This window comes from Cygnus atratus, chromosome 9 (assembly GCF_013377495.2).
Source record: "Cygnus atratus isolate AKBS03 ecotype Queensland, Australia chromosome 9, CAtr_DNAZoo_HiC_assembly, whole genome shotgun sequence".
Lineage (NCBI taxonomy): Eukaryota > Metazoa > Chordata > Aves > Anseriformes > Anatidae > Cygnus > Cygnus atratus.
Genome location: NC_066370.1, coordinates 3,209,246 through 3,232,323, shown reverse-complemented (window position 1 = coordinate 3,232,323; position 23,078 = coordinate 3,209,246). Strand labels below are relative to the sequence as shown.

General features: G+C 39.8%; 1 protein-coding gene across 1 annotated transcript in view; it reads right to left on the bottom strand.

Moving 5' to 3' along the window:
• SPHKAP (SPHK1 interactor, AKAP domain containing) overlaps positions 1 to 23,078 on the bottom strand; it is a 69,560-nt gene that overhangs the window by 12,245 nt on the left and 34,237 nt on the right. Inside the window, 4 exon segments of the mRNA XM_035545126.2 lie at positions 2 to 2,814; positions 3,104 to 3,359; positions 6,028 to 6,162; positions 9,250 to 9,309. Of these exon segments, the coding sequence (XP_035401019.1) occupies positions 2 to 2,814; positions 3,104 to 3,359; positions 6,028 to 6,162; positions 9,250 to 9,309 (3,264 nt within the window).

Sequence of the window (23,078 nt, the reverse complement as noted above, 5' to 3'; positions counted from 1 at the left end):
TGGCTACTTGTTGCAAAGCAGAAGTTAAGATGTTGTTTGCATTTTTTCCTGCATAGTAATCCAGTAATAAATCAAAGCCTCTTCCTTCATTTTCCATCTGGTTCACCATAAATCTTGAAAATTCATCTGTAATGCTTTCACAGCTAGACTGCTTTGAGACAGAACTTGTCTGGCTCACCGATTGACCAAAGGTGTTCATTAGGCCTAAGGTATTGACAGAGGCTTTGGAATCTGCATCCTCCTCTGGGATGCTCTCACAGCTTGAGGCCTTGGCTCGGCTCCATCTGTCACAGTGCAGCCTGTTCCTGGGATGGTTTGGACCTTGCCAGATGCTGTCAACCATGGAGAGTTCAGTGAGGTTCATGATTTTTGCAGCCACTTCATTTGCAAAGATGTTGACAGAATCTGGTGCATCCTCAAGGTTTATAGATTCATCAATTACCCGATTCATCAACTTTTCCTTTAGCTCAGGATGCTCATCTGTCTTTCTTTTGATCTCGCTGAGTCTAGGTGCCCTGTGCTTCCGAACAACTGAGCTATTAGCATGGGTTTCCTTTTTCCTCTTCATGGTTCTGCATGACAAACTCTGGGTCACCAGATATTCATTGCCTCTCTTCCATGCACAGAACCAGGGTTGCTTTCCATTTGAGTTTTCAAGACAAATGGCAGCTATTTCGGTTGCCATAGAGACCACTGTTTCTGCCAATTCTTCTGCAAAATCTGTTATACAATATTTGTCCCTTGAATGTTTCACCTGGAGCACAGGCTGAGAAGGAAGCAAGACATGGCTTCCTAACAAAGATACGCTAACTTGGACTTCATCGTTTAGCACAGCATCACACTTATGATTCACCTGGTTATCTGCATTCACAGCAGCATTGGAAGACTGTTGTTCTTGAACGCCATGCCTGCATTCATTGTTTGCAAAGGTGTTTTCTCTGTCTGAAAACGATCTATAGTCTTTCTTCTTCTGATTGTTACCCTGATTTGGGGATTTGTAACAGTCTCGTGTGGTTCTTTTCAGGTATCTTTTCTTGGGAGATGTTTTTGCAACAAGCCCATTATGCCCAGTGGCTCTACTTAGTTCTGAATTCAGCGTGGCACTTTCCTTGCTATTTACATCTCTCATGTTAGTTTTCCTAGTGCCTGTACCATTTCCAAGTTCTTTGCTAGCACTGTAGCATGTACCAAATGGCTTAACAGCAGAATGACCAAGGGGTCTTTGTGATGTTTCATGTGCGGTTGCCTGTGTTGGCCATCCTTCTACTCTTGTTACTTTCTTGGCTTTTGGGCTGTCAGAAAACAGAGAACACTCTTCAACTTGTCTTATGTCATTCATCTTCTTGCAAGTGAAATATATCACATTAAAAAGCAACTCATTTGCAGTCTCCATGAAAATGTCTTGTGTATTCGAGCTGTTTTCTGAACGGGGCTGTAGCTGTCTCTTCTTCCTTACCTCTTCGATAGAATGACGTAGAATAATATTAGATAAGTTTTGTGCAAGTTCATCCCTGATTACTCCATCAGAGTGTGGAATCTGTGGCCTTGCTGCTGTTTCAATAATTCTTCCATTTATGGATTCCATAAAATGCCCTACGTTTTTGTATGTATTGGGTTTTGTCAAAATTGTTGATGCCTCTTTGAGAAGTGCCTCTGCAATGCTATCATTCAGCTTCTCCATGCTGCTTCCTATAGCTATGCTGCAATGAAGAGTAATGGCTGCAGATGTCTGAGCTGCAGACAGCAGACCACTCGAAGTTGCAGGGTACTTCTCTTCCTTTGCTTCCCCCAGTCCACAGACTGCTACAGCACTTGCTACCTGAGTCATGCCACACAGCGCAGATGGAAATGAATATTCTGTAGCAGAACAATCCTCAAGTAGCTGTGAAGATGCTGTCTGTGTCTCTTCATTATCTACTGCTCCATTTTTGGAGTCTGTGGTTTCTTGGTCCTGTCTGAACTTTTCTGCAGCCTGGGGACTTGAGATGGTTCCAATGACAGTCGCTGCACATGCCAGGGCCATCTCCAGTGCGCTCTGGCTTTGCCCATTTGAATGTTCTTCCTCGAAGTAATCTGAAACTTCAGCAGAACTTTCTGATTCAGTCCAGTGGCACATGTTTGGGAAGGCAGACCCTGGCCAGTCAGACACATTCTCACAGCTGTCTGGACTTTGCACTATGACGATCTTTGGAAGTTCATTCCATGATCGGGCAGCAGACACATCTTCTGACTTGCAGGAGCTCCCTACAGAGATGCTGACCGCAGCCTCCTCATTAAAAGTGGTTTGAGACTGTGACAGTCTGATGAATGCATCTTGCAGAACAGATTCTGCTAAATTTGTGGCATACTGACCTGTAGATGCTTGCTCATTTTGCCAGGGGGGATCACTTTTCCTACCACCTGCACATTCCTCTATGTCTGCCTTACTGATGTGTTTTGCTATTGGGTTGTGAAGAGGCCCCAGCTCCTCTTTAGCCATTTTGGTTAAAGATACATCTTCTAATACATTCACTGAGCAGGAGTGTTCGACCCCACTAGTCAAATTACTAGTACTGACAGATGATGTAGCTGTTTCCACTAATTCCTTCTGCCACGGGATTTCCTGGTGTGGCTTATCTTCAGGTTGTGAGATGCCATCTTCAGCCACAGCATTCACAGCTTCAGAGACTCTAGTAGCTGTATTTTCTTTATTAATGGAATTTCCTTCCAGAATTAATGGCAACCTGGCTTTCCTGTAGTGGAGATTTTCAAATCCTTTTCCTTTATTTTTTTTGATATCTGAAGATGATTCTGAAACACTTATTTTTTCATGGCCTACTAAAAGAAAAGTAAGGTATTAATCTTTGCAGAGTACTCTGGAACTTTAAAAAGAAAATGGCTGTATAACTGTCTAATGCATTACTGCTCTGTAAAACTGCTATACAACCACGTATCCTTGTCTTTGAACAAAAATTTAAAGTATGAATAGCCATCCATTTTCTAAATTACAAATAAATATCTGCATAAATTAACACTGAGTGCAATTTCTGTAAGCACTGCTATGGCTGTTCTGCAATACAGAATTATGCAATAGCAGAATTATGCTCAGTCTCATTGCTTTTACCAGTTTTATACTCATCAGCCTCGTTTTCCTCCTCGAGGTGCTCAGATGCTGTGAGGAAATCTTCTTCTATTGAGGACACTGAGCAGTTTGTGTCATCCTCAGGCTTTGAGACATGAGCTTCTATCTGCAGCTGTCTCTCCTGAACAAGCTCAAGCCCAATCAGAAACTTGTTTATTTCAAAGATGATGCAGCTTGCGCTGTTCTTCCTGTCCCCCCTTGCACACTGAACCAAGCAGACATCTGCTAGCCAAGGACACTAGAGGGGGAAAGAATCTCAGAGAGTTATTTAATTAAAAACAAACAAACAAACAAGCTTGTTTTAAGCATCCCTCTGTCAAAATCTCAGGAATGTTCTGTTGTCAAGATGCAATACAGTTTGTCATTTAGAAATTTGTAACAGTGTGCAGTCACATATATGCCAAAATAAGACCGCTTGGATCAACATCTGTTAAAGAAGCATTTTAGTAGAGAACCCAGCTGTATCACAGGGGTGTCTTTATTTTGTTGAAATAACCAAGTTTTTTTTTTTTTTTCCAATCAAATTCTTGTTTTAATGACAGTGTTACTGGCTTTAAGCTATGTCAGAGTTAGCCACCTGACACACTGTTATTACAGCCCTCACACCACCCGGTATTACCTGTCTCTGGCAGGAATTGTTTGTGGGTATGAATTCCTTTTTCAGGATAATTTCTGCTGCAATGCTTGTTTTGAAGGCAGCCCTGTACATGCTGGCTGGTGAGATGAAGAGCAGGTCACCTTTAGATGTTCTTGCAAACTATTTTAAAATAGTTTTATTTTCTTTGTTCTTCTCCCTCTCACTCCTTATTTGCCCAAAGCCCTGTTATTTCAGACCAGCATAACCTCCAATTGCAAACATGCAATGTGGTGAACCTCTACATAAAAGATGTCTTAGCCAGAGAGGCTGTATAGTTAAGCAGGAAGTTGGGCAGAAACTGAGAAAAAAGAACTCTTGTTATGCTCACTTTATTGATATTAAAACTGTTGGATGTTTATACTCCCTCAAAGCTAAGTTGATATCTCTGCATGGAACTGTGTTTGTGGTACAGATATACTCTGAAGCAAAGCCAAATTTCTGCAGCTTGTGATCATGAACTTTAACTCAAGACCCCCAGGAAGGAGCCAGCCTAAGTGTAACCAACTCTGGATCAAGGCTGGAGATTTTAAGCTATGTAAAAGACACCCTGGGCTCCCTGTGCATTTGCAGAGTACCTAGCATAACGCAACCTCATCCTAGGAATGGGTGTGAAAGCAAAGTAGAAACCCAGTAATAACAGTGGGATGATTATTTTGTTGGAACTGCCTGTTTTATTAGTCTACTATTCCTTTACAACTGAAAAATGTGTCTGAACAAAAAAACAGATATGTTAGCCTGTTAAAAGTAAAATACAAAAGAAAGATTTTTTTTTTTTTTTTAAATAGCCCCTCAGGAATTGTTACTGAATCAGACCTAAGCATATTCTGTGTTGTGAGAACTGTTATTAATAACAGATGCAGTCTTAGAGCAAACATTTCCATGCTGTTTCTCCAGTCCACAGTTTGCAGGGCTGTGCTTGTGAAAGGGTATGAGGATGATGCAAGTCTACTTACAAATGAAGTTCTCCGGAAAGCCTAGCAAATATAAGGGCCAGCATAGCATTTGCTTATCTATCCAATAAATCTCACTATCTCAATGCAAAAGCTCTACTCATTTTACAGAAATTTAGGTTAGTTTTTATTTCTCTGTTACCTACACTCTTGTGAAGGCTGCTAGTCCCAATGGCCACGTTCTTTTAGCACTGGGCTGACTCTTTATTTGGGAAGCAGTGTCATCGCTGTGTGTACCACAGAGGCTTCCCCCCAGGGATGCCTGGCTTGGAGCACCTCTACCCCCACCCCAGGCTTGTGCGCTTTTCTTTTTAAATCTTTCTCAATTCAGCCACTAGCCACAAGTGGCAAGGAAGCTCTATAATCAGGTAATTTCTCTCTTTAACGAGCACCTCATAGGTATAACATAAAATTCAATAATCTCTGCAATACAGCTGTTCTAGTGCCCCCCCAAAACACCTTTTTATTATAATAAGGAGTGAAGTTCCTGGAACTTGTGTGTTGAAATGCCTTTAAGCAAATGTTATCATTTGCTTCCTTTCTCAACGTGGTGCCAGTAGGAGGAATTTTTGGCCTGCAGTTTCTGATTCTGGAAGATTTCATTGGCAGTAACAGGAGTGAAAGAGTTTGTGTGAGAACTTTGCCTTTAGCTCCTTTAAATGTTAAGTTTTTATTTATGCGTTAATTACTTTTTACATTGACAGAAGCTAAATGAAGTATCAGCTCTGATATGGTTAATGTGTCCTGGTATTTTCAATTGTCATATTCAGGCCTAGGGTAGCCTCTAGGATTTTCAAGCCCTATTGTCAGCTTTTCTGAGGTCGATGTGTGGGACCAGATGGACTGGGAACAAAAGTAGGAGGTAGACTTCAGTAGTAAGAAAGACTTCACTTGAAAGGGAGTCTGTAGGAGCTGTGCCCTGTTGTAGCTGTGTGTACAGAAAATGTTATATCATTCCTTTTCCCCCTCTGTGCTGTCCTTCTGACTCCTGCTACTCTACTCTTGAAATCTGGGATTGTGAATCATCTCTGCCACCACTGCCTGCCTTCCCTGAAGTATCAACGTGTAATGTGGCTTACAGCATTATCATCTGCAACCCAGATATCTGCAGGATCTACGGGGAATAGAGGGATCTCTCCTCTTTGTCCTCCCCCCTCTTTCACTTAACCTCTCTAAGAAAAGTCTATTTTTTTTATGTTTGCAAACTCCTGCTCAGTTCTTAAACTGGTATAGAGTCCCTGCTTTCACCTTCCTTTTTCCAGTTTCCAAATGCCTTCACAGCTGCGATGTGGTCCTAAAGAAGATGTTATGATTCCTACCTGGGGAACTTCATAATCAGCTTGAAGGTTTCCTGATGTTAATCCAGTCAGCAGGACTATTTCATTTTCCTTGGGTGGTTGTACATTCATGGAACTGATGAGTTTGGGGAGATTTGGAGAGACGCTGATCAATTTCTGTAGTTTGAAAGACAGATTTTGCTCTCAGGTAATGAAGTCTGAGTTGTGCAGTTATATTCATAAATAACAAAATGGAATACAACTTAGGCATTCCTTTAGAAAGCTTAAACCTACTATTTCGAGTTCATCAAAAGTGGAACTGGCAGCATTAAAATGCACATTCTTTCTTTTGAGCCCCCAGGCCATGACCACGGTGACGGTGTAAACTTCTGCACAGCACTCCAGTAGGACAATTTGTCATCCCTTACACTGGCATGTGCTAAAGAGTTGATTGCCTTTGCACATCTAAATGCTTGGCTTTCCTATTACAAGAGAGTTCCTAAGAGACTGAGAACACTGTGTCTGTTGCTGAATCTTTTCTGGTTTAGACAATAAGTATGGTAATGAGAATAGGGCAAATCTTTCAGGCATATGATAAGCAAGAACCCAAAGGGAAAGTTAGCTGAAAATTGCTGATCAAATTAATGCATTTCTAAATCTGGAATAACAAAAGTATTTAATACACAGATGTAATATACACTTCTTTGCTGCTCCACTGGACACTTTCATGACCTTTCCTTTGTAATGATGCAATCACTTTCTGTCTGTCATGTATTTGCTAGAGCCAAAGATGGCAATAACAATAACATCAATCGTGCTTTGTAACACAGGAGATTTGTACTGCAATACTGCTACAGTCCCAGTGGTGTGCCAGTAAATATCTGTGCTCATTAGCGTACAAAGGCCAGACGAGGAGGACAATACCTGCTCTAAGAGTGCTTGCAGTCCTTTCTTGCCAAGGATCTCAGTGTGCGTTATGAACAGGGAATCAAGGACAACCCGTTCCAGAGGAAGTAAATACCACTTCCATTTTATACAGGAACACAACTCATCAAATGGCAAAGCCATTAAGGGAATGCAGATCTCAGGTACCCAGCCCCATGCTTTAGTTACTATGCAATTCAATGACACTCTACTTTTTCCTTTTCATCTTTAGAATGATAATCTTGCAGTACTGGTATTTTTCCTCAGAGTGAATTAAATTAGATATAATAAAACTTTCTGGCTTAGCAAATCTAATTCGGTTTTGGGGAACAATTTACTTTTCAGTAGACTGATCTTCAGATGGGGCTAAGTATTTATATTTGACATAACTAAATTCAGCACTTCAATTCAGTTTGACATTTCAGGATAGCTCAAAAAAGTTCTCATCTTTTCTTTTTTTTAAATTATAACCTTTCTGTTATCACACACATTTCTCTACATATCTCTATCTTCTACTGCTTAAATTGCCACATTCTATAAGATTTTTTAGATACAAAATTATGACATTTTGAATTTGCTTTTTGTTCAGAATAAAAAATAATGGAAAGATGATTATGCTTTTAAAAAATAATAAAACCCCTCCAACAGTGTAACCCATTTCAAGGTCCAGAGGATAATGCAAAATCCCAACAGTATCTATTAGTAAATAATTATATATTTCATATGAATGACAGCTATGCTAACATCTTTAAAATTCTTATGTGAAATGCTTTCACTGCTTTAGTGGGTATTAAAACCCCACCTCACTCAGAGCCAATTTACATTAAATGCAGTACTATAAGAAGAATATACAGTGCCTGTGCTAGCATTGAGTATTTTATTACCTACATTGAAAATTAAAATATCAATCCTAGTCGCACCTAATGAATGTGTTGACTCTGCACCAGAAAGTGCATTTTTAAAATGAGCCCAAAAGGTGTGGTCGTGCTGGTACGAGTCACGGCGGGTGGCAGGGGTGGGTGCCCTGGGAGGCAGCGCTCGGGGGGCTGCTGGCTCTGCTGGGAACGAAGCTGCTGGTGGCCACGTGAAGCGTGCCAGTGGTGTGTGCACGGCTGCTGTAGGGCTGAGAGGTAAAAATTACGCTGCTGCTGCTTTCAGAGGTGATTTGTGCTTGTGAAGGAATAAACTCGTCTCCAGCTATTGTAAACAGTGGCTGCCTTAAACTAGTTTAAGGATTAACTAGCAAAATGATTGTTTATTAGAAAACAACCGGTGCTTTTGTGGGATCAGTGAAGTTAAACCTCTCAATCTGTTCTGCACAGTTAACCTGCTGATTCAACAGAAAAATCATTTTTCTGCAAGAAACTGTATTTATTTTTGTCATCTGAATTTTCACAGATCCAGGATGTAGAAAATGGCATAGAGAAACAGTTCTTGCTAATTTACGACTTGCAGGAGGCAACTAGATCCCTACATCAGTTGTCCTCCCATGAGCTAAAATGGTTCCAGCAAACTAACCTAAATGCTTTACTGAGGAACTCCCTGAATAGCCAGGAGACTCTGCCTTTGAGCACTTACCACATACTGCTGCCAGCAGCTACGTGTCAGGCATAGGCACCAAGCCAGGATGATGGAAATGAACTGGTAAAGGAAGATGTAAGCTCAAAATTCATTATCGGGTCATACCTTTAAAATGTGACTTCCTCAGATTTGAGAATGTTTTGGAATGAGCATACATATTTTAAATAGAATATCATGACATAGCTTGTCTTAGTTTCTGTAAAGTAACCAAACTTTTTTTCTTCTTTATATATGTATTTAAATCCCCTTTTTTCCTACCCCTCTAAACTTTCAGTTAAACAGGTCAAACACACCTTTAGTTCTGTTTTATCTAATCTTCTTCTCAAGACCACACATTCAAACCACCTGGAGTTTGACTGAGTGAGATGGGTCAAATGACTAAAGTCTCAAAGGCTTTTTGACAATAGCAAAGAGTGACTTCAGAAATGATTTTGATGTATTATTTTGTCAAATTAAATAACTGCATGTATGACACATCCAAGTCTCTGACAAAACCATGGCTGAGCAAGAAGTCCACTGACAGGATAAATGCTGTTAATTCACAGGTTGCAGTAATAAAGTAGGCATTTCAGGGATGGGAATAAGAAAAGCTACAAAATAGGGACAGGCGTTGAAATGCGTTCATTTCATGGTGCATTCCTTTCTGTAAGAGCTAAATTCTGTCTCTGAATTGTCCATAGAGTTTTGATCTGAGTTTGTTTTGGAAAGTCCTGATGTATCTACATTCACTGTACATGTTATTAGGACAGAAATTGTTACCTGTTGCACTTGCTCATTGCTGCAATCATCTCTGTTTGCATCTAAATTCACAAAGCAAACCTGAAATAAGAAAGAAAACAGTAGCTTACAGAGTCACGCTAGAATAGTAGCAACTCTTTTTAAGTCAATTTATGTTCCTTTTCTACCCTTGTAGCTGAATCTGTGCAGTGTTTTCCCAGTGCAAGAAAAGTTAGCAAAGAGAACAGCAGAGCTCTAAAAAGAAGTACAAGAAAGGGACAGAAGGAGGATTCATGGCTTCATCTGCTCTGACAATTATTTCATCTGATGAATGGGCAAATGTTGCCAATACATTGTAATACAGAGGTTATAGGAAAAGATACAGGAAATATTGAAAATGCATTTGATCATGTGTCAGAAATTATTCATGTCTTGCTTTTCCAATGAATTCCTCTTTTCAGCCACTTGCTACTAAATCTTTGGAAGTGCAAGTACTGGTATCTGTACAAATTGTGAGTTTCTTCTAGAGTTTTCTCCATGTCAGAGAAATACTGTAGTATTTTTTCCTAACAAGAAGTTCACAAGCCAGTTTGCAAGCAGAAGTTTTCAGGTACTACAGCAGGTAGCAGAGAACAGCTTAATATTTGTTATGTTTATGTGTGATTCACTGTTAGATACTATTTTTAACTATGAGGTCTTTTACCCCTTCTCTAGTCACCATCAGTTTCAGCAACCATTTAGTGGCAGTGAGACTGGCTTAAGCAGCAACTTCAGGTCTGAAAACCATTTCATTTCTGAAGATGTCTTTTTTTTTTTTTTCTTTTTTCTTTTTTTACGTGACTGGAAGGCCATTTTCTCCTCTACCTTTCTCTTTGACTTAAAAGCAAGGACTCTAAAGCCAGGATGACCATCTTGTTCCTGGCTGTTGCAGATATCTCTCTCACTGGAAGTTTTGGAGAGTATTTTTCAGTTTAAACCAAAGTCTGGCACAGATTCAGGGTTGAGCTAATGCCAAAACTGTATTCCAAACAAATTGCAGTTCCAGACTTTACATTCTCTGAGTTGAGATTTTTTTTTCAGTAAGCTGTAAATATTTCTTTCCCTAACTCAATGTAAAATTCCCCTAGAAAAGTAAAATGCTCTGAATTATGTCCTTTACCAATATTCTTGTGTTAGGCATCCAAGCTCATCTTGTGTGCCTGCTTTTAAGCCAAGACAACTTTGATTTCAGCTTATATATGCACATACCATATGTACAGATTATGACCATCTGCAGCAACAGCCAGCACAGCAGATGGAAAGATCCAGCCAGACCTCCCATTATGAACCAAAAAAACCCCCAACCTCAGTAAGAAAGCTTTAGCCCTTTAGAATGGGTTAATGGCTTAATGCATCTTTATATGAACTTAAAAACATATTTTCCAACACTTCTACAATTTAAAGAAAATATATTTCTCTGCCTGAGAATGTCAACAATCAGCATGTGCCACAGTCATCTGTGTTTAGTGGCTGGCTGAGTTTTAAGAAATAGTTATTAAAATGTTGAAATGATGGAGTATTAAAAATACCCTATAGCAATACAGCGTGGTAGTTGCATAATGTCCCGAACACATTACAGTTTATCACATGGACAAAAATCTCTCTTACTTTTCACTGGGATTTTACATGCAGTCATTTTGCATACAGGCAATAGGTGCTTATTACAAAGCATGAGGAAACTACACTGTTGCACACACACTTTGGTGTTCACAGAAGTGATACCTGAGTCCACAGGTGCATGGCAGTGTCTGTGCTCAAAGACACGTTCATTTGGCAGCTGGGGTAGGAGTACTGGAAGGCATATGGCTGGTTTCTAGTCCTCTCAAGCAGGCTCACTACTGTACCGAAGGCTGGGCTCTTGCTTAGGACCTTTGTTTTCAAGCCCTCAGAAATGTAAGGTCTAATTTTGCACTGGATTAAGTGTAAAGGCTTTATGAAAAAGCTACGTTGGAGCAGTTTTTTCTGTGTACAGGCATTTGCTACCTAGCCATTGGTAGGATGGTGTGCTATATATACACTGGTACTTCCAACAGCGACACTGACTGCCATCCTAAAAGCGTGCCTGTTCCAAGCAGCCAAATAAATCATCATTTCTGTTTCATGTGCTGTGGATAGCATGTAACTCACTAACGCCCCGGGAGAAGAAATAACAATATATGCAGGACTATCTGTTAAAGTCATATCCTGTTTCCTTCATCTACATTTTATTTTCAGACCTCAATGAAATGATTATGTAACACCTGCAGCAGCACTGAATCCAGTTTCCAAATACACTTGTCAATTCCATTGACATTGATTTATTACACTGCCTTGTCACTGTAGTCTCTTAGTGCTTTCCTGTTCTGTGCATTTTACAGTTTTAATTGTAGGCAATTTTTACACAAAAATAGTTTCAGACCAGTGAAAGGCACTGAAGAACTGGTTTACTTTTTCGTATCCTTTTGCTGTTTGCTTTGAGATTAACTCTGCTTTGAGTAGGTAGTGGGCCTAGATGACCACCTCGTCATAAATGAACTCTTCAGCTCCATCCTAGCAGGCTCTGCACCACTGCTACAGTCTAGAAAATTCACTGTGAGGATATTAGTTCTTGGAGATGCTTCATTGGGGGTGCTTGAAGAGAACACCACCAGTCTGAAGAATCTCTGTCAGTAGGTGGAGTATGACCATATAAAGACAGTATCAAAATGCTGAAATGGTGATGAGAAAATTCAGGTGGCACAAACCACTTCATTCAGGCCACTCTGTTGCTGTATATATAACACCTGATTGCCATCAGCTTTGGACTAGCTCATCCAGGGTCACTAGCAGGTTGGATTTGGTGCCATACACCCCAGCATAGGCTCAACTTCTACGTATGTGCATGGATTTGTGGTGGAACTGTGCAGAACTCACTGTGTTCTGTGCTGTGCTGGTTGCTATATCCATGTAAATGCTGTCCAGAAACTAAGCTTACAGGGACTTCATGTCCCAGGTCTGTGCTGCTCTGCTTCTTCCATCCTCTCTCCTGTCTTCTCTCATAGGACCAAGTCTATTTAGATGCGCAAAGTTCCAATTCAGACAGCCCAGGAGGGAGTTAGAGGAAATAACCGGTTTGGGACTGCACTTCAACGTGCCTATAAGACCGTAAGACTCGTGTTTAGCTTCCTACTAACAGAAGTGAAAAAGATAATTAGCCCCAGGAGAGATTATAGGAGAAAAAAATTCTGAGCAGGCAGTTCCTGGGTGCAAAGTAAAATATGGTTTAAATGCCAAAGCCTGAAGACATGTGGGATAAAAAAGCGTGTCCTAGGAAGGCTGAGTAACTGCTGAGACAGGCTGGTAGCAGTTCTGTATACAAAACCAGCCTGAGAGCTGAGGAGAATGCAGTCCTCAAGGGCAAAGAGCTTGAGCAGTGACTGTATCTCCATAGCAAGGAAGGCAAGTTCAAATTGTGTTCCTTGCACCTTAAGCTTTCCCTGGTGACACTCAGTAGTGATTTCATTCTTCTTCCAAGTTAGCAACTTAGAGTCCAATGGTGGGAGGAGGAAAAGGGCTGCATGGCAGGGCAGTTGGCCGCCTCTCCTCCTGTCCCTGTCTGCGTAACGTGGGTATGATGCTCTCACAATACAGCTTTTAAATTAGTATTTACCTGACTCTGCTAGTGCCCTTGCTCCTTGTGCCCTATGTGAGAAACATTCATCTCACATTAATGCAGTGATGTTTTTCCGATTTTTTAAAACGTTATCCTTTGAGACCTTGAAGGCCTGGAGTTTATGACCACCTTGTTTCCCATCTCTATGATGGGCAGGTGTTGTCTGTTCTCAGGATGTGGATTGTTTCTTATATGCTAACATCCTACTGGAACACTTTATCCCTTTTTTTTTTTTTTTTAAATTTGCAATTATGAAGGTACTGTTTGTGAAGAGGGTTGTGAAATTTTACAGCAACTATGATTGCTTTGACAGTTGTCTTTAAGAATTTAATGGAGTGTCTGACCTCATTCATTTCTGCTCTCAGCAGTAACTCTGCAATGTGATGGCAGTTTTGGAATACTGAGCTCTCTTCTTGTCTTAATTTCATTGGTACAAAAGTAGGAAAGCAATACAGTGGCTCTAAACTTATAACAAATATAAACAATATGCTCTAAACTATTAGAGCCAAGTCAGAGTCTCCTAGTTTCTAGAAAGACAGTTTAAACCACCATAATTTCCCCACAGCACAGTAACCAAATATAGTGACTCCAAGTCCTCACTCACCAGAATGGTGTCTGTTTTGTACAACGTACAGCTGCACGTCGGGCTCCCTTAGGAGCTGAAGTCAGCAAAAGCTCAAGATAAAAATATTGTTTTACTTCATGCATCTGAATCAAAGCAAGCTGTAACCCACAGGAAAGAGAAGTGGCAGTGTGCCATATTTTGTCCAGAAACGTTCAGTAATCTTTTTTTTCTTTGAAAGTGACCAGCGACATTTACACATTTTTGACTTATATTAGGATGGCATAAAATGCCTTTTCCAGTAGGTTCTGGCAATGCAATGATAGAATTTCTTTTTTTTTTTTTTTTTAAGATCATTTGTTCTGATGGTTATCAAAATGCTGATCTGCAAGACTCCCTAAAAGAGCTTGCACTTTATTTTCACTTGAATTATTTATGCCAATGTAAAGTTTAAATAAAAACACTGGGACCTCTTGTGATCTGTAAGGGCCCCTAATTATTGATCTGACTGTTCTTCTTTAAACTTGCAGCTTTTTGAATCTTATAATTCCAATAGAGTTTCAACTGACATTTAATATTTTTTTCTTACAAGGTCAAACAAAATATCTGCAAAATGATGATTTCTTCGTAAATGTTCTAAAATGTCACGAGATTACCCTTTCATTAATACTTAATCTTATAATTTTGGGGATCCTATGAGTTTTTTCACATCTAGGCTTGGTACAAAGAAGTCTTTTTTTTTACTTGAAAGAAGTCTGCTTGTATAAGTTTTTGGGAAGCATGTGGCTTTGGTCATTTTAAAACAGTCATTTACTAAGAAAAAACATTCTATAACTGATGCTTGAGCTGTGTATGGATAATGAAAAGCTTCTAGCAGGGTTGCACTGTGACTCAGTGAGACTTGAGAGAGTAGAAGTCTCCCTACACTGCAGCTTCAGAAATCAGAGGTCTTGGACTAACTCCGAGTTTAATGGGAGTCTTGTTACTGATGACACAGTGACCTCCCCAGCAAATATGCATGTGTTGGGTGCAGAATTTCACAGGAATGACCCTGCGTCCATCAAGGCCAAAAGCAACATCCAACCTAATATTTCTATTCTGTTTGTCTCCCATGAACATTAAAAGTTTTATGTTTCTACGTCACCATTTTAATTTGCAGATTGGGGTCAAAAATAGTCCTTGCTGCAGAAGGAATAAAAAGTATTATGGCTCATGTAAGACCGCCGAGTTAATGTACATTTCCATAAAACCTTACATTCACATTAGTCTTCTTAAATTATGTTTTTGCTAGGCCTTATGCTTGCTTATTTTCTTTCTTTCTATATGCATTTAAATGTCATGTACAATCTTAGAGAACTAAATAATGTAAGCGTGACAGTTAACAAAGTTGAGAACTCTGATTTTAAGGCTAGCCTGAATAAAACAGTGATACATCTAAACCAATAAACCCTAATTGATACCATAATTTAGCTTCATTTTAGTTAATCTTGTCTTTTTCCATTTCCTATGTGTTAAGGTTGTTGACATGGAAAAATTATGGTTCCATTAGACCATGGCAGGGGATGTTATTTTCAATGAGGATTTGTTCCTGAGCGAAATAATGAGTATAGATCTGAGATCAGTTTGTGGGTGGCACAGAAGCAAGTCCTGCTCCTTCTCCTCCTTCTGCTTCCTTTGATCTCCTCCTCAGCAGGGCAGGCCAGTGACTGTTACCCAAATCTCAGTACAGCCTCGAACAGTATGTCAGTTACAGGACCGCTTCAGGAAGCCAAAGACTAAACTTCATAAAACTGTACTTCCAAATTTTAGACACTTCTAGGGAAAAGATTGCATAGAAATTGTTGAAACTTTCAGTTGTCAAAATGCCATGAAGTTTTAACTGTTGTAGCTAACTATAGGGCAGGCTCTGTTAAATAAATGCACTAAAGAATATAAATTATTTAATAGTTTGGAAAAATGATCTCTTTAACAATGAAAGCAAAGTGAAAGAGACTCCCTGCAGCCTTGAATTTCCGATTCTTTTGCAGTCTTTGCTCAGGCCATCTTGGTAAGCCAAGAAATATAACTGCCCATAGTCTACAAAGCCAAACAGATGCATTCTTTAATCTTATAAGTAACTGAAGTGGGGAATTACTACAATCTTGGATATATGAAGAACATTGATGGTGCATGAAATGAATGTTCATATTTCTGGGACAGTTGAATATTTGTCTACTATTTCTTAACACATCTAGATAGTCTCATTTGGTAAACTGTTGCTCTAAAGTACTATGAAAATCAATTATTTTTCCTGAAGACATTTGCATGTCATGTAGAATCAAGAAAGGTAATTAAAAAGAATAAGTGCATAAATCAATTCTTCTTATCTGTCCATGTCAGTTCTATGGTACAAAAAAGAGCGGGCATTTTCAGTGCTTGTGAGAGATAGCGAAGTAAATGCTGTGAAGCCTAATATAAAAATGCAAATGTTTTTGCTAAACAGAGATATCAAGTGAAAATATTCTACAGCAGTGTCTATAGGGGAATGATTAGTTGCAAGTTCCAGCTGTTCCAAGTCTCTGGGGTGTATGATTAGCAGGTAGTACCAAAGCATAAGTATATCCATCAGCTGGATGGAAGGAGTAAATCGTGTTAAAAACTAGATGTAAGCTGTTAGATCAGAAGTTAAGATAGCAATATCTGGAAAAGTATATATTTAACTGAGTGAGCTAGCTCTTATATTCAGTAATGTTTATCATATCACGATGATACCTAATATGATATATTTTTTCCCTTTTGTAGTACAATGTTAATGTGCGTAATGGTTTAGCCTGTATTTTTCATATTTATACTGTCATTTGCACTGTGGGGAAGTTCTGCTACAGATTAGTGTCCCCTGAGCATAGATGCCTTTCCTCTGGGCTGCGGCAGAGGGGAAGGACTAGAGGAGTGGTACTTTGCAGGGCTGCAGTCAAATTCAGCAGCACCAAGGTTGTCACAGCTTCTGAAACAAGTCTCCTGATAAATATCAGCTCAAAGCCTTCTGCAGAAAGGATTTCAGGACTAGGTCCTGTGTATCAGAAATTGTGTCTAGATGAAAAACAATCCACTTTGCTACTTAGTGTGATCCTTCTGTAGCACAGGCACACCATACTGTAACTTCTCTCTGCTTTTGAGAAAATGAAGTGTGAACTAATTAAGGAAGGAAACATGGACATTTGCTGGTGGACTTTTACTGAACTCAACTATATGATAAATATACGTCAATATACATATTAGGAATAAAAATCAAGTTTATAAGATCTGATTAGGACAACGCCCTAAACTCTTTCCTCTCCTCAAGTCCATCCTTGCTCCAGTGCTCTTCTTGCTTCCTGGGTCATGAGATTAATTTTTTAGCCAATACTCATATTTTTCTCCCCTATGACAATCAGCACTTCATCTTATCCTTAACAGCACTGGCATTCAGCCCACAAAAGACCAGCTACAGCTGACCAGTGTTACAAGAAGCAGAAATCTGTTTTATAATGGAAACAGTTTGGTGAAAGTGTTCTTAGATGTTACCAATAAGGTGTGTGGAACTAACATAGTCACTCTAGATATCTCTAGGTGAAGTTGAAGTACAAATAATAATAATAAAAAAGTCTTATTCTGTAAATGAACCAATTGATTCTTTAGAGACTTTCTCACAGAAAACAAACTCTTACCAACACAGCTAGAGGTTTCCACTGCAATTCAGAAGATAACATATCCTGTTCTAGGCACTGAGTTGACAACACATGGCATGGTCTCTAAATTCAGCAATTCACAGTCTCTAAATAGAGCCTTAAATCTACTAACTTACAGGAGTTCAGTTACACAAGGGCTACTGAAGATAAGGCACAAATTACTAGGAAAAACAGAACATGAAAGCAAAAAACCAGAAACACTAGTGTCAGAATCGAGGATTAGTCCAGAGTCAGCAGAAATGCCCTCTGCTTTGTGGGTCCGCTCTTAACAGTGTGTTTCAAAACAAGGGCCAATTCCTCAACTTCTCTAGCTCAGTCTTTTGCTATGGCCTTTGTTCCTGCTGTGGCTCACCAATCTCTATTTTCATCATTTCTGACTGAAGTTCTATAATAAAGATAACGTATGGTTTGCCAACAGCTTCTGTCATGTCAAAGTACGCCTGTAAGGCCCGACCTCTGTTTCCGCTGAAGGAGACTTGCACAGCATCTGTCTGCTCACACACACTTTATAAATTCCAGGGCAGCTCTGCCCCAGCAGTTAGACAGGTTATAAACTGAGTTCTGAAGCAGCAAGATTGCTAGAAAAAGTAGTAGTATTACGTGTTGCTGTGCTTACAAAATGGTGCAGAAACCAGCTGAATTTCTGATGGGATACATGCGTGCTGGAATTCAAAAGGCTCGCTTACCTATGTAGTAACATTTCAAGGTTAACTTTTTAGCATCTTGAGATGTAAGCTCTGATGGGCACTTTCCCTTCAAAAGAACATTTGTGAAGGTGTGGCCTTGTCTGGATTCTGTGCTGTGCAGGAAGGCGCAGGCTTCACACACAGCCGGTGCGCTTACAGTCTCCCAGCGCCACTTGTACTTATGAGGCCTGTACAAACTTCTATCTCTGGGACCCCTGAACTCTATTATGTAATTAAACAGACATCAGCCAACAACTTCAAAAGCTACTGCAAGTTGTCACCTGGGCTTACCTAGACTGCGTGTCCTCATAAGCTATGTCATGACTGGAAATCAAGATCTAATCTCTAGCACGCAGAATGGTAGCTCTGTGTGGCATACTGGATCCTACAAACTGTGGAGGAGTCGCAAGAACAACGCTGGTGTGGCAGAAGCACCAGTTCTTCCCACTGTCAGCACTGCTGGTGACACAGTCTGTCTCCTGATCAAGGCTACCCACCCTCCTGCCTTCTTCCTTCTTCTCACCCACCTCCCACATACCATCAAGGCTTAAAGTTTGACTTGGAAAAAGCTGAAGCCCAATGCTTAATTTCTGCTGATGGTGTCTGTTGCTGTGGGAGATTGACATGGCTCTGTGAAGACGCTGGTCCCCTCTGTTTTTCTATTTAGGGCTCTCAGAGACATCAGGGGAGGCTCTGTTGCCAAATGTGTCCCTGAAAGGAGTGGGCCCGCAGGTCTGTCTGCTTTTGCATAAGTGCAGGTTTACTTTGGTGCTGCCCTCTCTTGCCCTCTGCCTATTTTTAGAGGACTGTTTTGTGTAAGCATCCATAAAAATTATCTAGGATATCACCATCTCTGATCCCACAAATTTTTTTGAAAATGAAATCATGAATCACCATGCTTGCCATGCTTGGAGAATGTCTTGTTCAGTCACATTAAAAAGATCCATCAAGTCAGTTAATTTGACATCTTAAATACATGCTCTCAAAACCCTAAATGCCACTGCATAATTAGAAAGAAAGGCTTGACTGAACTTCGAGATTTCCTTTTTTTTCCCCCTTCTCCTTTATTCATTTGCTCCCCCCTCAACTTGGATTTGCTCTTTCATTGCTCTCTGAGCCTGAAATTATTACTGCTGGTAAACAGGCAAACAGAAACTGCAATTAGGCTTCTTTACTGTCACTGTAATCCTAGGTATCCTCTTTATTCTTAAAAAAAAAAAAAATTAATCAAACTAAATTAACTCTAATTCAACTACTTTGTCAAAATATTTTTATGCACACAAATCCACAGCTACTTTGGGACGATGTTTTGCCTAATTACATGTAGTTTTTGACAGATATAGGTCTTGACACAGTTGAAGTATGATTTATTGATTTCCAGAATCTAGCATGAAATAGCAAAGATAAATCATTTCCTCTCACGGAGTTCTTTAAACACCTTTCAGGGGAGGGGGGGAAAAAAGGAGGGGGGATGTGGGAAAGGGGATCTGGAAGAAGTTATCTTTCCCAAATACACTGTTAAAGAAGCAAGATGGGAAATTCTCTTAACTATTTATAATGTATAAAGTGATTTTAACTGGAAAGCCTCATTTTGGTGAATTTGACATTGATTCTTTCTAAATGCTTGGAAAAGTTACTTAGAAAAGCATGATTCTACCCATGTTTGTATAGCATCAGTTGAAGAGACCATAAAAGGTCTCAGCTAAACATATTCTGCTGGAATCTGGAGGAGAGGGCCACCATATCAGAACTGTCAATACCATCCCCAGCCCCTGTGTGTCAGGCCAAGTAGCTGCTCTTCTGCACTCACCTATTTGCACAAGCTCTGGATTTTCCAAGCTAGACCACACATCTGCTGAAATTGTGGATGTTTTTCTACTAAGTTAAATAGCAGGAGACAGAAATAAAGATCTTTCTGCCTATGAGTCAGTTAGATTCTTAGCTTTACCATTCCCATTTTTAAGCTCTGAAGCTCAAAAAACCTGAGATGTTCATTCTACATATATATAAGAATTGCATTTATATAACTGTCAGGAGAAAAAATATATGAAAAAGTATTTTAGAACAAGCTCCTTAAACAAAGCAAGAGTTTCGTAGCTTCCAATTTATCTTATCTGAAATGACAAGGCTGAAAATGAAAAGGATGTTTCTGGTCTAAACTTTCTTCTAGTGCTAAACAAGCTTCTACCAGAAAAATGACTGCTTTACGTGTAAGCTTCTTAAACCTGTAGCTCCTATGTGAACAGGACTGTGAGGCTCCCTGCCATGCTTTCTGTGGCTAATCCCCTAATTTGGTCTCATCCCCTAATTTGGGCTCTCATTGCAGTGTGACAGACAGAGGTCTGCAAGATCCTACAGTGATGATTAAAGTCAGGGCTTTTGTAGCTCCCAGTTTATCTGTGGAAGAGCAAAGAGATGAGAAATCCTGACATCTAGTCGAGGATTGGATTGGATCCTTCTGGAAAAGGAACAAGGAAACCTCTCAGCCTGAGCTAGTTTGCTGCAACACTGCCAGGAGCAGAAATTTAGGTAATTTCAGAAGCACTGTGTGGTGTGGTTCCTGATTGTTTTCTGACTTATGCTGATACTTCAAGAAAGGAAATCTCTCTACAAAACAGAACCCCCATCTCTGTTTCTCATAGCTGGTGGTAAGTTGTTCTTAATTATGCTAGGAAAAAGAAGTCATATGCTAATACTATGATGATATAATGGATGCTGTACGGACAGCTGTAGTTGATCACTCAGTTCAAAGGACATGTGAACATGCACTTTGTATATACAAGGTTCTGAATTCTGGAGAAGAAAACAGTCATGGCAACTGGGTGTAGCAACTAGGTGTAACTTCCATTGAAGATAAGCTTTAAGTTCTGTATGCTAAGAGCTGAGGACCAATACAACAAGGGGCACAAAGGCATTGAGAAGGAATTCCAACCCTAGTATGTTCTCATGTTCTCTCTCACTCTGTCATTGGGTATGCGTGCTTATCTGTGTTATAAAAAACTGCTCATTTTACTTTAAAGGAGTTTGCTGTGGCCAGCAGCAGGCTGAGCTGGCAAGGAAGCAGTTAGCATAGCTGACAGGGGGCAGATGGGCTTGCACTCACCCAGGCTTGCTCACTAATTTCTCAGCTGTTTTAAGACATAACTGTGCAGTCACATGCTCCCTAATGAAGAGGAAATGAGAATTATTTTAAGTAGGAGTGTGTGCGTGGCTTTCTTGTGCATACAATTTCATAATGTTTAGCATGTGATCTTCATTCAGCTTCTATATTGTGCTTCTTTAAAATATCTCTAAGCAGAGCAGTGAGATTTGTGACACCCACATTATAATGCATGTACAGGAAAAGGCATTGTCCTATAGTTTCTGGGAGAAGGAGATCCCAACTGTTAACAAACTGCCAACTGAAATTTGCTGAGTGTCAGCTAATATTCTATAGTGTTGCCCCACCTTTTTTTTTTTTTTTCTGTCATCACTGTTATTTGGCTTCCTATCGCTCCACCTCTGAGCAGCTTTGGGAAGCAGGCTGTTTTTTGTTTCCTACCTTGCTATTGAATTGGTGTGCTGTCATGGGATGGAAGAAGGCAATTAGTTAATTCCCAAGTGTTTCCCTTTCCTGAGCAAAGAGAGAAATACCTACTGAAGAAGGATGTGTTACAAGGGTTCACATCTCCTTTCTGTAGAGATCTGAGCTATTTTGCAAGAAATCAAGAAACTAAAAATTACCAGTTGTTGCTTTTTTGTGGCAAGTATTTGCTTTAAGATTACATTTTTCCCCTCATTAAATATTGGTTTCCCTCCATTGGCTTTCATTTCTTCTTTTTGGAGGCACTAACGGTTATAACTAATGAGTACAGCTCAACCTTTTGGTAGATAGGAGACTGGAAATGGTATAAGGGATGTAGTTCTCCTCCACACACAGTAGAATTTGATCCTTAATACTTAAATGGTTAAAGAGGATCTTGAGTTGAATGTCTTATATGAGATGTTTGGAATAGTATGATAGTGACTCAGGGAAAAAAAAAAAAAAGCATCCTCTGGAAGACAGAGCTAATTATCCATTAACATTTGGATGCAATGCTTGTCTCACGTTAATTTCCATGCTTGCCAAAATGATTCTGGCAGAGGAACCAGCTGTAAAATGTAGAAATTAAAAAAATATTAGTTTGGAAGTACTAGATACGCCACACAGTTGGAAGCAGAGGCAGTGGTATAATACAGGTGGGAGGATTTACAAGTGGTAACCCCAGAATACAAAGAAGCTCAGGTACACCTTCTGCACTGTAACCTCAATAACTCAAAAGGCTTTATGACAAGGATCCCTCAGCTATACAGCGGTACCTTCCTGACCTCACAGAAGTGAGATCAGAGTACTGCAAATCAGCAAAAAATAGGACAATGGCACTCTCTGCTCATAGTTTGTCCAGAAGTTCCTTTTATCATACAATCCTTTACATGAATAGAGGATGACAGTTTCCCACTTTAGCTGTAAGTGGAAAAAGTCTTTTTCCCCCTTCTTCCTTTCTATCTTCATTAGGATGGCCAAAAAATCACATTACTCTCTTCATATTCTAAAATCCAAGGGCCTCTCTCTGGCCAATGTATATATGCTACAGAAACAACCATCTTATTTCTCTGCCATACTTAGAAAACTGAATTGCTGTGACTTTGAGATAGACTTTTAGGATGTGCATGAAGGAAGAGATGTTAGTGGCTTTTTTAGCTAAAATAAAAATAATAGATTGAACTGTATACCTTTTAATGCCAGGTAAGTATTACATGATTAGTTCAGTTTGTCAATTTGTCTTCTGTCAGAGATCTTGTAACTCTTGTAGAGATGCAGGATACCTGTAACCATGCGTGTTCATTTCTACTTTTGCTCCTTAAAATGCAAAACCTGTAAGTGTTCCTAGTGATGGCATCCCTCCATGGACACTTCTGTGGAGTTTAATGGGTCAGAACCCGTATACCTGAAACAGGCAGTGCGTGCAGATACAGATTTGGGTTCAGAAAGACTGTGTTGACTTGAAAGGCTAAACAACTAAAGCAATTTAGTGTCAGTTAGGTGGGGCTATTCCATGCCTACTGTATTGTGCCTAGCATCAACCAACAGCTCAAAGGCAGGAACAAAGTAGCAGAAGTCTTTGAGAACGTGGCAAAAAGGTAAGGTAAGCATTTTAAAAATCTCTCTCTGCCTTTGCTGTAAGGGGAGGAGCAAAATGGGATTGGGAAACAGCACTGTGGAAATG